Here is a 17,016-nt window from a genome sequence, read left to right as displayed (position 1 = left end):
GACATACACAGAAAAACTTGGGAACTAGAGAAGGCAGATAGGATAAGGGAATCATCAACACCTCCTCCAGGGGAACTAAAAGGATGTGAGAAATCCTGTCCCTATTCTAAAGGCCAACAGGGAGCCATCACCCTTGGGAACCCAAGCAAGCTTTCTGAAAAGTCCACTGCCAGGGTATTCTGTTTAGTAGGGGTTTTTTTCCCCCCTTTGGGGGATGGGGCAGATTCTTTCTACTTTTATGACTGCTTTCTAAGCCTCCCAACCTCTCCCTCATACTACCACCTTCAGGAGGTATTTCAACCCTATACATCTCTAGGAAGTCCACTGGGCCCTGTAATACTGGACTTGGCTATCCTTCAGTTACCCTCTTGGAGCTTCAGGCTAAGAGAACAGGGCTGGAAGAACATAGCTTCTCCACAGACTTGGGTGGAATGATTATCCCTTAGAAGAGAAAGTCTCCCCAATTCTTCTTGGAGGATAACAGCACAAGTGGGCCCCAAAACAGCACAAGTTTTACAAAACTGTAGTTCAGGCAGGAAGTACAGTTGCCTATAATGGATGACGGTGAAAGAAGTGCCGTGCCCAAGGCACAAGCAGATACTCTGGAAGTACAAGGAAGTATAACTAAATCCAAATTTGGTGGTGGTTGCAGCGTAGGGGGCAGTATTGGATAAAGAGTGCTCTGTGGCAGAGATGACATTGAGATGTACCATGAAAGGTGAGGAGAATTTCTATCAGAGAAAACATGAGCATTTTAGGTTTAGGGAATATCAGGAACAACACCCAGGACATATGAGCAAAGACATGGGAGTATTTGAGGACAGCCAGTTGTCTGAAGTGTCTGGGTCAGGTTTGTAGAGGAATTCAGTGGGAAAGGTTGCCATAAAGTATACTTCCTGCCTGTTATCTGCTAGACAATGCACATCATGTCATACCCATCTCTCCAAAGCCCCACAGTCCTTAACACACAGTAGGTCCCCAATAAAAGTTTGTTGATTCAAACTGGAAAGATACTGATTCATTCCACTGAAGACTGCAGATGGTGAGAACTAAAGAGAAAGGGTGGAGGTAAGACCAAATGTAGATTTGAAGCAGACAGCTTCCCTCCCGCTACTTAACTGGTAATAGTAGTACTCCCCATTCCTCTGAGAAATGAAACCAACCTCAGCAAGGAAGACACAGCAAGCATGTCTGGAAACGGTGGCTATCTTGAGAGAACTGTAAGTAGTTTCAAGGTTCTCCTGGCTACTATTAGGGATTGACCTTGGGATGTGGTCACAGGGATTATATATTTGATTTTGCCATCCACTCCCTCTAACACTCTGATACCTCTAGTTATATAGGCAATAAAGAGCCTTTCATACAAGCTCTGAATATTATCTTTGAGCTCCTCTGGGAATAGCCTCGCCTCTTCTGAACCCTCCCACCTTTCCAGTGAGTAATTCTACAGTGCAACTTCTGCAGTCCTCTCCTCTTGAAAAAGTAGTTTTCCTCTCAGTATACCCAGCTGCCCTCCCTAAGCCTTTTCCTAACCTTCACCATTCAGACAGAAGGTAGTTTGGCTTCACAGCTATGTGACTAAAAGACATGGTACATTTCAAAGAAGAGGCAGAACTAGTAATGGTTTTGATAGTTGCAGGTTCCTCTATGATCCCATGGGCACTACTTACTCAGATTTATTACAGAACTTAGCCATTCTCCGATTTGTCACTGACTATTTTAAATATCTTCTCTCCTGAGGCTCCTGGATGGCTCAGTCAGTTGAACATCTGACTCTTGATTTCAGCTCGGGTCATGATCTCATGGTGCATGGGATTGAGCCCCACGTCAGGCTCTGTGCTCAAAGTGCAAAGCCTGCTTGGAATTCTCTCTCTCCTTCTTTCTCTGCCCCTCCCCGTGCTTGCATGCGTGCGCGCGCTCTCTCTCTCTCTCAAAATAAATAAATAAAATTTTGAAAAAGAAAAAACTTAAATGTCTTATCTCCCTCACTCGACTGTGAGCTTCTTGAGAACCACAGCTAGTTCCCAGCAAACTGCCCGGGACATAGTGTGCACTCAATGAAGTACTCGCTTAGAAAAAAAATAACATAAAATAAATTGCCACCTTATGCCCCTTAGCCAATCTCAGTGACTATGTGAGTTCAGGAGAAATATTTCAGAGGTGATCAAAACCAAAAAGTCTTTATATAGTAGTCACTTCTGTGATGCAAAGCTCAGCTGAAGGCAGTCTCAAACAAGGGTCCTTTTGACAGGGCAACCATTCCCCACGTTCCTCAGATACTCACTATGGTCAAAGTAGTAAACTTAGTTCTCCAGAATTTACTTTCCTGAGATCTGGCAGTTCAATAAATGCATTCCCCAGCCCCCACTTCAACGTCTCTCCTATATCCTTCTGACCTTTAATACTGTGTAACATTAGATGAAAAATTGATTTTTTTGGCTACTTAATTTGCAGCTGAAGAAAAAATATACTGTTTAAGGTGTTAAATATTTTTACACGCAACAAACCTGGCACGAATCTAACCTGTATGCACATTTTAGAGGTACAGGCGTAAATGTCAGTGCTATAATTTGTTATAAGTTTCTGATGACCAGCAATGAAAATGACCACGGATTCTCACAATTCAAACCACTTTTACGTAAATGTGAACTTTCCTAAAACAGCCAAGGGAGAGAACTTTCCATCCAAGCTCATAGAGTCTCTAAGAGATACTGATAGCATTGTTCACTGGGGTAGGTGTTCTTTGAGAAAAGCCTACAAATATTAGGTTCTTTCTGGGACTATGCTTTGACCTTTAGTAAAAATGTGCTTTAAGACATTAGTTATTAAAATGAAAGGAACAGTTTTTAATGCCTGAACAACTGCCATTTCATATATTCAGCCCTGCTGAAGGCTATACCTTACAAGTCAGCAGTGTTTAAAAAAAAAAAAAAAAAAATTTGGTGACTTCACTTAAATTGCTCACTTACCAGACGTGAAGCAGAGTTATAAGAAACCATGAATTGAATGTATCAGGCATCTGACACCCTAGAAAATAATAATAAAGTATAAATATGTGAGGGTTCAGAGGAAAAATATCGCCTATATTTTAAATATTGGTAGGAATCTGCTCAACTAAATATATGGCAGTTATAGTGCTCTCTGATTATACTACCATAGAGAGGGCCAGTAGAACCACAGAATAAGACTACGAGTTGAAAGAGTATTGAATGCAGTCAGACAACCAGCCCTCTAGTTCCAGCCCTGTTACCACTTTGCTGTGTGGCCTTGGGCAAATCACTTTTCTTCTCAGAGGCTGTTTTCTCACTTTGTATAATGTGGCCTAGATGATCTCTATGGTTCCTTCCAACTAACATGTTATTTTCCCTTCCTGGTCTCAAATTCTTCTGGAAAGCTAGGAAGACACTACTTTGCCTACCCGAATTAAGTACAGATTTTTTTTACTTGAGCCCTGCTAAGTCTAAGTTCTAGTTTCTTTTTCCTGTCTTCCTTAAGGTGACCCAGTGTGCTAGGAACATGGGAATGCTGAATGACTCGTCCAAAATAAATGACCAGGAGAAAGAAATGGGGCTGTAGGGAGCTGTAGTTGAATAAAAAAGCAGATTATATCTAATGAAAGGCCATTCATCAACCTGTAGGAATGATAAAACTGGGCTTTAAGTTACCAAAACTCAGGTCAGTGCTTAGCCATCCAAACCTCTCAATTCTCAGATCTCTAGGAAATGCCCCTGGCTAGATGAGGGGTCCTCCACTGAATGCTGAATGTGCCCATCCTGTTACATGACAGGGAGAAAAGCAAAAGCAAGAGGACAAAGAAAATGAGTAACAGTGGGAAATGCAGGCCCTTCGGGTACAATCAGTCCTTTGGAGAAATGACTCAAGATAAAAGGGATATATACTGCCTTGCAGCAAACAATGAAGTATACAACGTACTAAATGATAACACAAAGGGGCCATTCGGAGAGAAAACACAGGGTAGGACCTCTGTGAGGGACACTAACACCGCCAGTAATAATAAAGAGCAGTAATTCCTTATAGGCTTACTACGTGTGACATTATAATTGGTGCTTACAGGCATAAGCTCAATGAATCCTACCAGGCCTATGAGGTGGGTATTAATATTACCCTCATTTGACAGGTGAGAAAATGGACTCCTAGAGAGATCATGACAACTGCCTAAGGTCACACAGCCATGAAATGAAACACCTGGGATCAAACTCAGATCTGCTTGATTCCAGGCATCATGTTCTTAATCACTAACTGCTTCTCTAACACTATAATCAGAACCTAACATTCGCTAAGGGCCCATACTTCCTGCCAGGTCCACTGCTAGTCATGTCAATAATTTTCTCACTTAATCCTCACTTTAACCCTGAAGGGAGGTATTATAACACTCATTTAGAGGCTCAAAAAGGCTAAGTAACTTGAGGGCAGCCACAATATTAACAAGCTCGCGGTTGGGCAGGAGTTTAAGTCCAAGTCCGTCACAAAGTGACACCAAAATACTCTGGTGAGTGTACTGGGAGGTGCCCAGCAGTTGTCAAGTGGACTTCCTCTTGGAACCCAGCAGGAGGGAGGTGAAGGCAGGCCTGGCCAACCATACAGCTATTAAGATACATGCCATCTGAGAGTGGGCCAACCACCCTCCACCTAGAACAAGAATAGCCATGAGAAACTCTCAAGCCCAGATCTGAAGTTGGGTCTTTTTTGGATGCTAGAACAAAACATTAAAAAGAAAAGTTTTCTTGGAAGTCTGTCTTTCAATCTGGAAAATGAAATTTGGCTGCTTCTAAAGGACAATCTGTTCAATTGCTACCTCTACATCAAAGTTTCTCAGCAGCCTCCAGGAGCCTTTCCAATTTTCTCAGAGAGGGAATCAGTTCTTGGGCTGGAAAGCAAAGACAGGCCAGCAGCTGGACTTGGGTCACAATTTTCCATTCTGGGGGTCGGCTCAGGGCTGAGGATGGGAAAAGAGCTGCATATTGACTCCCTGTATCCACTGGGGTCAGAACAGAAACCCAGAGTAAAGCCCTAAAAAACAAGACCACTAAATGTCTGAGCATGAGCAACACAAAAGCACAGCAGATCTTTAGCTCAATGAACTATGTTTAAACACTTCAAAGCTAAAATCTGTTACTGTCTTCTGCCATGATCACACTCTTACAACAATATACACTCAGTGCATTATTTTCTGAGGCTATGTACTTTCTTCCTCACTACCAAGTTGGATAAAATTAAATAATTCATTGCTGTTATGGAGTGGCAGTATTAACACAGTTGTTTGTTTAATGCAGGTTTTAGGGTCAGACCTCCTGATTCAAAACCTTGACTCTACCTCTTACTTGCTATTTGACTCTGGGTAAAGTTATTTAGCCTTCTCTGTGCCTCAGCTGTCTTCTCTGTAAAAATGGGGAGAACAAGAGAACCTACCTTATAGGGATTTGTGAGGACTAAATGAGATAAGGCCTGTAAAACGTTTAGCAAAATGGTTAATAGTTAATACGTACTCAATAAATATTCACTATGGTTGTTTCTCAGTGAATTATTTAAACACTAGGGTTTAAAATATCTTAAATAGGTCACTATTTAAGACTGTGTCAATAAAATGATGAACCTCAATCACTGACTCAGAACTTACTCATTAAGGAGCCTCCTCTCCAAGGTAGTAAGTCTTTTAAGAGCTAAAAACAAAGCAGTTTTCAGGCAGTATGGAATTAAACTTTACTGATCGGCCCCCTCTGCTCCAAAGTGCTCTTCATAACAGTACTGATCTCCAGAAGACCAGTTAGCAAACCACTGTATGCTCACAGAGGGTATGCTCATTTATGTCACAAATGATATACACCATCAGAACATCTTGAAAACAACAGGTGGCTGGCTGTTAAGGTTATCTCACCAGTCAGAATCCCCAATGTGTAGGCCTCTGGATCAAGACCTTTGAACACCTTGGCTCTGAGATGACAGAGAGTCTATAACTTGGGGCCTACCCACTAGGCTATTATAGGCCTATTGTTTATTCACAAGCACACTGTTAGTGAACAACTCATTCTTATTCAATCTTCATGAATTAACACTGGCTTCGCTTTTGTTGGAAGAGTGAGGATGATAGTGTTGAGCTACCTAAGCCTCTCTATCCTTTTAAAAAATTACTGAATGCTCAGGACTCTAAAAAGTCAAGTCCTTGGGGCGCCTGGGTGGCTCAGTCGGTTGAGTGTCCGACTTCAGCTCAGGTCACGATCTCGCGGTCCGTGGGTTCGAGCCCCGCGTCGGGCTCTGGGCTGATGGCTCAGAGCCTGGAGCCTGCTTCCGATTCTGTGTCTCCCTCTCTCTCTGCCCCTTCCCCGTTCATGCTCTGTCTCTCTCTGTCTCAAAAATAAATAAACGTTAAAAAAAAAAAAAAAATTTAAAAAGTCAAGTCCTTAAATACCAAAAGTCCAAGAGAGCAACAGCCATTTTAAAGGTGTAATCTTGGAGGTGGCTGGGTGGCTCAGTCCATTGAGCGTCCGACTTCGGCTCAGGTCGGGATTTCACAGTTCGTGAGTTCGAGCCCTGCATCGGGCTCTGTGCTGACAGCTCAGAGCCTGGAGCCTGTTTCAGATTCTGTGTCTCCCTCTCTGCCCCTTCCCCATTCATGCTCTGTCTCTCTGTGTCTCTCAAAAATAAATAATGTTATAAATAAATAAATAAATAAATAAATAAATAAATAAAAAATAATAATACAGGTGTAATCTTGGAACCAATATATATATTCTCTTCCTTTACCCCAAACCTATCTGGCCTACTCTTTAGAATCTTTCTTTAGAAGATGCAAGGGTGGGAGCACCTGGGTGGCTCAGTCGGTTAAGCGTCCGACTTCGGCTCAGGTCATGATCTCACGGTTTGTGAGTTCGAGCCCCGCTTCAGGCTCTGTGCTGACAGCTCAGAGCCTGGAGCCTGCTTTGGATTCTGTGTCTCCCTCTCTCTCTGCCCCTCCCTGCTCATGTTCTATCTCTCTCTCTCTCTCTCTCAAAACTAAACATTAAAAAAAATTAAAAATAAAAGATGCAAGGGGCACCTGGGCGGCTCAGTCAGTTAAGCATCCGACTTTGGCTCAGGCCATAATCTCATGGTTTGTGAGTTCGAGTCCCACATCAGGCTCTGTGCTGACAGCTTGGAGCCTGGATCCTGCTTCAGATTCTGTGTCTCCGTCTCTCTCTGCCCCTCCCCTGCTGGTGCTCTATCTCTCTCACTCTCTCTCTCAAAAATAAATAAACATTAAAAAAAAATTTTTTTTTTTTAAAAAGAAGATGCAAGAAAGTCAGTCTCATTGTTTCATAGATATTTATCTGCCTCCAAATAGATTGGATCCCTTTTTTATTCACTTGCCACAGTTTGGAACCACTATGGTTTGATTTTAAAATTTAACCTACCCATAAATTACAAAGGTGGACCACAATGGAGCATAATACAAATGAACAAGCTGTAAGTCTAAAAGGCAACTCTCAGGGCACCTGGGTGGCTCAGTCTGTTAAGTGTCTGACTTCAGCTCACATCATGATCTCACAGTTCATAAGTTTGAGCCCCACATCAGGGGTTGTGCTGTGCTGTGCTGTGCTGTGCTGTGCTGTGCTGACAGCTGGGAGCCTGGAACCTGCTTCAGATTCTGGGCCTCCCTCTCTCTCCACCCCTCACTTCCCTCCACCCTCAAAAATACATAAAACATTAAAAATAATAATGAATGGGTGCCTGGGTGGCTCAGTCAGTTTAAGTGTCCGACTTTGGCTCAGGTCATGATCTTGCAGTCCATGAGTTTGAGCTCCACATCGGGCTTTGTTGCTGACAGCTCAGAGCCTGGAGCCTGCTTCAGATTCTGCATCTCCTGCTCCTCCCCCATTCACACTCTGTCTCTGTCTCTCACTCTCAAAAGTAAATAAACATTAAAAAAAATTTTTTTAATAATAATAATGAAAAAAAATAAAAAGCAATTCTCAAACTGAGTCCCAAAAAACCTTAAGCAAGGGGCACCTGGCTGGCTCAGTCAGTAGAACATCTGACTCTTGATCCAGGGTCATGAATTCAAGCCCCACATTGGGCAGGGAGCCTACTTAAAAAAAAAAACAAAAATAAAAAATAAAACAAAAAAACCCAAAAACAAACAAACAAAAAACTTAAGTAAGTGGGGTGTCACTGAAAAAATGTACTGCCTCCCCAGGTAACATTCAAAAGGCAAAGCTAGAACAAAGCTCAATGAAGCGTTTGTCCTCTAATACATATAAACATCAGTTTACAATATTAATAGAATATCTCCTAGAGGAGTTCTCATTTAAAAACAATAAAATACAAAAATATTAAGATGGATTACAGTTTATAATTTACAATTACATTTATTCATAGGCAGTATGTTACAGTGGAAAAATTTCTGGCCTTTAACCTAGACAACACAGGATCGAGCCTTAGCTAGGCAATTTTGGGAAATCATGTAGTCTCTTTAAGTTTCAACTGTTTCTGAAAAGAAAATAAAAATGAAAATAATACAAGTCTTTCCTATCCTACAAGGCTTTGTAACTTCTAAACGAGACAAATGTAAAAGTATATCATGTAAATGTGAATTATTAACATATAAACTTTTATTTTTATAGTTTACAACAGATTATAAATTGAAACATAATATGTTACCTTAAATATCTAATAATAATCTCATTATGCAATCTATAATATTAACTCAAGGATCTTCAATAATGAAGACTGGCTAAGACAGATAGCAAGTAAACATCCCTTCAAAATAATTATAAATAATTTATGAGTTACTTATGAAATCAAATATTAAATAGATATCTGAAGATGAGGTTTTAAAAAGATCTGATGAGGGGTGTTTGGGTGGCTCAGTTGGTTCAGTGTCTGACTCTTGGTTTTGCCTCAGGTCATGTTTCACAGTTCATGGGATGAAGCCCCATGTTGGGCTCTGTGCTAACAGCATCGGGCCTGCTTGGGATTCTCTCCTTCTCTCTCTCTACCCCTCCGTTTGTGCATGCACGTTCTCTCTAAAACTAAACAGTTATAAATAAATAAATAGAAAGAAAGAAAGAAAGAAAGAAAGAAAGAAAGAAAGAAAGAAAGAAAGAAAGAAAGAAAGAAAGAAAGAAAGAAAGAAAAAGATCTGATGAGTGGCGCCTGGGTGGCTGTTGGTTAACCATCCGACTTTGGCTCAGGTCATGTTCTCAGTTTGTGGGTTCTACCTCCACGTCAGGCTCTGTGCCCTGAAGCCTGCTTCAGATTCTGTGTCTCCCTCTCTCTCTGCCCCTTTTCTGCTCAGGCTCTTGTCTCTCTGTCTCTGTCTCTCTCTCTCTCAAAAATAAACAAACATTAAAAAAAAAAAGATCTGGTGAAAAATAATTGGGGACAGGTATTCCAAAAACCACTTAAGAAAAATCCAGGGACACCTGGGTGTCTCAGTTGGTTAAGCATCCAACTCAGTTTTGGCTCAGGTCATGATCTCACAGTTTCGTGAGTTCAAGCCCTGTATCAGGCTCTGTGTTGACAGTGCAGAGCCTACTTGGGATTCTTTCTCTCTCCCCAACTCTCTCTGCCCCTCCCCCACTTGTACTATCTCTTTCAAAATAAATAAACTTTAAAAAAGTATTGAAAAATCCAACTTCTAGTATCAACAGTTTCTTCATCAAGCAGAGAAAATATTTTCTCCTTTCAGACTAAACTCTCCCCAAATGAGAAATTTTTAGAGATTAAAAAGAAGCAGGGAAGTTTTGTCACTATAATAAATAAGAAATAGAAGGTAGACACTAAATCAGGATTACAACTCAGTAGGGTATTTTAAGTTTCTAATATTAACATCAATCTGCTGAAATTGTAAAAATCACCAAAACAACTTGCATTTGGTTTTAAAAATCCAAAATAGTTATTAAATAATCAAAACTGCATCTACCTATCTTCCTTGTTATTAACATAATTATATATGAACAATTGCTGTCTGTGAAAAATATCAAGTAGGTGTTTGTGGCTTGCAGGATAATGGTGGTTATGTACACAGCACATACACATTTCTTTCCAAAATCTGTAGGACTAGAAACAGCTTAAACTTTCCCAATTACTTTATAAGTACCTGCTTTAACTAAACTTAATAACTAAACAGTTTACAGCATCAAAATGAATACTGTATTGATATAATCAACTGCTAATGGTGGTCTAAACCAGTAAAACTCTTTGGGAAAGCAAGTTTTCTTTTTTTTTTTTTTTATTTTAAGACAGAGAGTGCAAGCAGGGGAGAAGGGCAGAGGGAGAGAGAGAGAGAGAGAGAAAGAAAAGCGAAAGAGATCGAGAGAGAGAGAGAGGAGAGAGAATCTCATGCAGGCTCCACACTCAGCATGGAGCCCAACACGGGGCTTGATCCCACAATCCTGGGATCATGACCTGAGCCAAAATCAAGAGTTAGATGCTTAACTGACTGAGCCACCCAGGTGCCCTGGAAAGCAATTTATCAATGGGATATAAATAATAAAATTATATGTACCTTTTGACCTAATCATCCTTCAACAGAAAGAAAAAAAAAATCATTAGGCATATGCCAGGATTAACCAAAACAATTAAAAACTAGAAATAAAAGAGCAATGATTGGCAGAAAGCTCATTTCATGTCAAAATGCTAAGTAAAACATCCAGAACGTAGAACAGGATTTGTTTTACTATGACTACTCATACGTAAAAAGATACATGTGTAGAAAAATGTCAAAGTAGTGGACAAATTTTTAGGTTTCTTTTTTTTTCAAACTTGTTAAAATGTCTAATCTATAGGGTTCTTTTGGCCTTTGTTTATTCTATTAAAAGAGAAAAATAAACAGCTTTTATTATATACTTTATGCAGAAAAAACTGCTTCACCAATGACTCAAAACCTATTCCACGAAGATATTAACAGTCATAAAAATGAAAAGTAGAATCTTTTTTTTTTAAAGATTTTATTTTTAAGTAATCTCTACACCCAATTTGGGGCTCATGACCAAAAGTCACATGCTCTACCAACTGAGCCAGCCAGGCACCCCATGAAAAGTAGATTCATTTTCCTTTTCAGAACTATCAAAAACAGTAACTTACTTAGAAAGAATTCCTCGAAGTCAGTTTTCTCCACACAGCTAGTATACATGCGCAGGGCCGCAATCTTAATCTTCTAGACAAAAAAAAATAAAACCAAACTCAAGATATGACCAAGTGGATATTCTAATGCTATTAGATGTAGGTCACAATATCTTATATTTGTCTAACTAGAATGATGAGTCCAAACCTGTCACTAGGCAGATTTAACAGCTTAACCAACATCAATTATTTCTTTTTCTTAAAGCCAACCATTCACAGACTTCAAACAATTTTTATATTTATGATTTAGCATCAAAATGTCAAAAAGATTTTTCCAATATTTAAATGAAATCTTTCCTTTAATTCAACTCATTTCATCACATTTGAGCCTCTATACCACTGTTCAGCATCATTCACATTAACTCTTTATAATCTGAAACCCTTTACTTTAAAAAATTACCCATTCTTCTGACCAAAACCAAACAAGCCAAACAAATAAACAAACAAAAACAAAAACAAAAACTCTTAATCTTTCAATCTTTCCTCAGAAGCACTACTATCCATTCTGTAAAAGTTTTTTTTTTTTTTTTTATGCCTTGGGGAAGGGGTCATTTTTTTCTATATTTTCCCTAGTTTTATAGTTTGCTGATTAAGAAGACTGTGCTTACAAATAAGGGTTTTTAATGAATGTAAAATAAAATACAGTAAAAGGATCAACTGTTTACTATTCCCCAAAGCACTAAGAACTCTCTTAGTACCCTTAAAAAAAATTTTTTTTAATGTTTATTTATTTTTGAGAGACAAAGAGAGCACAAGCAGCACAAGCAGGAGAGGGGCAGAGAGAGAGAGAGGACAGAGGATCTGAAGCAAGCTCCGAGCTGACAGCAGACAGCCGGATGAAGAGCTTGACCTCACAAACCACGAGATCATGACTTGAGCTGAAATCAAGAGTCATGCTTAACCAACTCAGCTACACAGGTGCCCCAAATTCTCTTAGAATCTTGATCTGAGTGGTGGTTTTAATTTAGTCACTGAATTATATACTTAAGATTTGTATATTTTACTGTATGTACATTATGCCTTCATAAAAATAAATCTAAAAGTGAAAAATAAATTCTTTTATGAGGTGAATTGTAGGCCTGAAGACCAACTCAGTGCTCAAGTAAGGAAGTATTTCTAAGGACTGTGAATTAAATAAATTAGCCCATCCACAAAAGGCTTACAGAAGCTTATTTTTTCTTAAAATGACAGAGAATTACAAACGCAAATATGCAGACTAAAATAATCTACACAAACTGAGAATGAAATAGCAAATGAAGACAAAACAATCTAGAATTTTAGTAAAGCTATGTTTTTAAGGTTCAAAGTCACCAAAAATATACTATACCCAATACTATATAATGGTCATATTTCTCTATACAATCTAGAGTCAAAACAACAATGTCTCTGATGGGCAGAAATACCTCGAAAAAATTAAAGAAGGATTATGTCTCAAATTATAATTAAGATTTTTTTTCTTTGCTAATTTGGTATCTGTCATGTTTTTAAGGCTTTCAGAGTAAAGCTCAAATAGGGGGAAACAGAATAAACATATAACAACTGGAAAACAGACATACCTACATGGGGAATAAATCAGCATTAGAAGCCAATTTAAACAAACCCATGGTAAGAAACTAAAAAAGAAAAGCAAATTAAACCTAAAAGCAAGCAAAAAGAAAGATATAATAAAGATCAGAGACCAATAAAATTGGAAACAGAAAAATAGCACAGAAAATCAAAGAAGCCAAAGCTGGTTCCTTGAAAATATCAATAAAATTGACAAAACATTAGTAGAACCGATCAAGACAAGAAAAAACAGAAAAGATAAAAATTAGCAGTATCAAGAATCAGAAAGGAGGGGCACCTGGGTGGCTCAGTCGGTTAAGCGTCCAACTTCAGCTCAGGTCATGATTTCCAGGTTCCCAAGAGTTCGAGCCCCACAACAGAGCCCAGAGCCTGCTTCAGATTCTGTGTCTCCCTCTCTCTCTCTGCCCTCCCCTGCTTGCACTCTGTCTCTCTCTCCAAATAAATAAACATTAAAAAAAATTTTTTTTTTTTTTTTTTAAGAGGGGTGCCTGGGTGGCTCAGTTGGTTGGGCGTCTGACTTCGGCTCAGGTCATGATCTCACAGTTTGTGAGTTCGAGCGCCATGTCAGGCTCTGTGCTAACAGCTCACAGCCTGGAGTCTGCTTCAGATTCTGTGTCTCCCTCTCTCTCTGCCCCTCCACTGCTCACACTCTGTCTCTCTCTCTCTCTCAAAAATAAACATTAAAAAAAAAAAAAAAACTAAATCTACATAAACTCTTCCAGAAAACAGGAGGGAAGAATACTTTCTAGCTCTTCTATAACGCCAAGATTACCCTGAAATCAAAACCAAAGTCATCAGAAGAAAATAAAATTATAGAACCATAGCCTTCATGAACATAGATGTAAAAATCCTTGGCAAAATATTAACAAATCAAATCCAGCAATATTTTCTTAAGATTTCTTATTTTTAAGTATCTCTACACCCAACATGGGGTTCAAACTCAACCCCAAAATCAAGAGGTGCATGCTCTACCAACTTAGCCAGCCAGGTACCCCAAATCCAGCAATATATTTTTTTGAGAGAAAGAGAGAGAGAGGCAGAGAGAGAGAGAGAGAGAGAGTATGAACAGGGGAGAGGGGCAGAGGAAAAGAGAGAATCTTAAGTAGGCTCCACGTTCAATGCAGAGCCCAATGCAGGGCTCGATCCCACAACCTTGGGATCATGACCTGAGCTGAAATCTAGTATAGGACACTCAACCAGCTGAGCCACCCAGGCACCCTAATCCAGCAATATTGCAAAAGGGCAATAAATCATGACCAGCTGGGATGTATCCCTGGAATGCAAAGCTGATCCAACATTCACAAAGCAATCAATGTAATTCACCATATCAGCAGGCTAAAAAAGAAGCCTATTCACCTTTGCTAACATCTGCAGCTCTTGGGAGTATTTGACACAACACATTTTGGGAAGTACTAGTCTATACCATCATTAAACTAATGATATACTAATATGATCATCCTAATCCTTTGGCTTTGAAGGGCCTATTTCCATTCTCAAGACAGAGCATTTAAGATATCTGTTAGCTCTTCACTTCAGTCAACAAATAATTTATTGAGTACCCAACTCAGTGCCTGACATGGATTTGGATATTGGGAATACAGCACTGAACAAAGAAGTCAAAAACTCCTGCTTTCATGAAACTTATGGCCTACTTCGACTACAGACACATTTATAATTTTTTTTTTTTTTTTTGCCTATAAACATAAGAGAAGACATACAACTTTACTGGTAACCAAAGGAATGCAAATTAAATTAAAATATACCATTTCACACCATCTAATTTGTAAACATTAAACAGCTTGACTGTATCAAGCGATGGAAATGGTATCGAACATTTAAATCCTACTTACAGATATATAAACTGATATAACAACTGATAAGTATAATTTAACAGCTGATAAATATAAGTTAATGGCGCACCTAGCTGGCTAAATTGATGCAGCATGTGAACTCTTGATCTTGGGGTTGTGAGTTGGGTGTACAGATTACTTAAAAATAAAATCTTAAAAAAAAAAATACTGTTAAAAATGTTCATACACTGGTACCCAATAATTCTATTTCTCTTTCTCAAGAAACTCCTGAACAATTTAAATGGTACTATTATTATGAAAAGCCTAAAACAAGTGTCTTTAGTAGAGGAGTAGTTAAGCTGTAATTTCATTATACAGGGTGAAGCTAATCAGCAGTTGAAATGACAAAAATCAGGTCTCCACTCAAAAACATGTTTACTAATAAAAACAGGTTGAAAAGATACCACTTATATAGTTTACATATGAACACAAAATAATAGTATATATGTTGTTTATGGGTAATATATGAGTGGCAAAAGAACAGAATTTTACAAGAGGATGACAAAAACCAACTTTAGAACAGTAGTTATCTCGGTGGAGAAAGAAGGGAAGAAATGGAAGGGAAGAAAGGAGAAATGGGCTGGAGTTTTTTCTGTAAAATTTTATCTTGGAAAAAACAAAACTAAGGCAAATATGGTAAAAATTAATATCTGTCAAATATGGGTACTGGTATATAAATATCAACACATTTACAATTTTAAGTAAAATTCCTAATGGTCTATTTCTTGATTTTTAACTCCGCATTTTCCTTCAGATTCTTACACAGAAAGTCCTCTAAGTTCATAATTAATTATTCTGCCTGAGGAAAGGCAGATTTGCCACCAAGACCCAAGTCATCCCTTGAGAAGATTTTCTCACATGTTCATGAAGAAAGCCTTCATCACAAATAATGAAGACCTCAGCAGATTGGCCAGTGCATTTACACAGCGCTCATAATATGGCAATCAGGAGCATTTTATAGTTCCTCGCTTTTCCTGCAGTGAAGCCAAACCTTTATACTTGGGTGAGCCATTAGCCTGGACAAATGTCTAAAGCAAGTCCCCTAAGAGCATCACAGAGGGACTGGAAATAACTTGGGGAAAGGATTTCTTCAAGATTCACATAGTAATTTAAGTTAAAGAGGTAGGTCAGACTAAATTCCATCCTGTTAATACAGATTGTTCTGGTTCTCAGATGACTTCATGTTTATTTCATTCTAACTTTGGAAGACCTCATCAGTGTATCTGATGAAAACACAAGCACCTAAGACAGCTTTAAGAAATGCAGATCAGCTCTCCCACTGACTGAGGCATCTCATACCATCTTACAAGATGAAAAATGAATGTAGTAAAAAGTTTGCACTAACAGCTGTGTGAGTTGGAGGGGCTTTGAAGTCATTTGAACCTTCTATTTCATACTGGAATTCCTTCTACAACATTCTTGATTCACAGTCAACCATCTGGGCCACTGTTAAAACAAGTCCAATGACCTTGTGAGGTTACCTATCCCCCGAAAGGACAATTCTTGTTGTTAGATTTTTGTTTTGTTGAATGTAAATCTGCTTCATGTAACATTCATGAAACATCCACTGCCCACTGGAATACCTTAGTTAGATTAAGTCTCTCTCTCTAAGTCTCTCTCTCTCTCTCTTTTTACAAATACCTGAGAAGAACCATCATCATGTCTTCTCTTTTCCAGGTTAAGCATTCCTATTTCTTTCAACCACTCTTCATTCAACACACTTTCTGAAGCATTCACAAAACTCACTGCCCACTTCTGAGTACATTCCAGTTTGTCAGTGTCCTTCTGAACAGAAAGAATTTTTTGGTTTTATGTTAATCTGGAAACTGCCTATTCTATGGCATGTGGCTGAACATGATAAACATTGTCCTTGTTTTATCTGATACTGCCACATAAAGATAATGGGAAAGAATGTTTATTTTAGGACAAATAGGTAAGGAAAAGCTACATTTAAATTCCTAAATATGAATCTAGAAGAAAAATGAAACTACACATGAAAATGTTACGGAAAAAAAAAATGGAGGAAAGACAGTTGATATTGCCGTCAAGCAGATATTTTTCTCCCTAATGAAAGACATACGAAAACACAAAACTCAAAGAATCTTTCCAGGGCAATCCAATCCAAGGGTCTAGCCATAGATTTCTGAGTCAACATTTGCTGAAAAGGGCTTGCAATCTCTCAAAATGGAAAGTTATACCTATGTTTTCCCACCTATATTTTACTAGAATGTTATACTTTGATGTTTCTATCACAAACTAAAAAAAATAAAGGTTACAGAAAGTAGACACTACCACATCACAAAAGACTTTAAAATGCAAATATTAAGCACTTTGTTGAGGTCACAAAGGAACCAACAAAAATCAAAGGCTAACTTAAACTACAACAGTGAAGAAATTTTCCTGATGATTTAGTAATCCTTCAAATGGTAGCCAACTTTCCCTCTGGAATCATAAAAAAACAGACTAGACAAAGCAATGG

The 17,016-nt window shown here is 38.6% G+C and overlaps 1 protein-coding gene across 6 annotated transcripts in view; it reads right to left on the bottom strand.

Moving 5' to 3' along the window:
- Positions 1-17,016, bottom strand: part of LOC109272515 (ubiquinol-cytochrome-c reductase complex assembly factor 1) — a 101,551-nt gene that overhangs the window by 57,130 nt on the left and 27,405 nt on the right. For 4 of the 6 annotated variants that reach the window (XM_019458690.2, XM_019458692.2, XM_019458693.2 and 1 more), the window contains 2 exons: positions 11,083-11,155; positions 2,970-3,027 (listed from right to left, as the gene is read on the bottom strand). In XM_019458690.2, coding sequence (XP_019314235.1) covers positions 2,970-3,027; positions 11,083-11,155 — 131 coding nt within the window. Of the gene's footprint in view, positions 1-2,969; positions 3,028-11,082; positions 11,156-16,178; positions 16,320-17,016 lie in introns of all 6 variants that reach the window. The other 2 variants (XM_019458687.2, XM_019458689.2) reach the window with 1 other exon arrangement.

This window comes from Panthera pardus, unplaced genomic scaffold (assembly GCF_024362965.1).
Source record: "Panthera pardus isolate Hobbes unplaced genomic scaffold, ASM2436296v1 HiC_scaffold_25, whole genome shotgun sequence".
Classification (NCBI taxonomy): Eukaryota; Metazoa; Chordata; class Mammalia; order Carnivora; family Felidae; genus Panthera; species Panthera pardus.
This window is presented reverse-complemented; position numbering and strand designations above follow the sequence as displayed.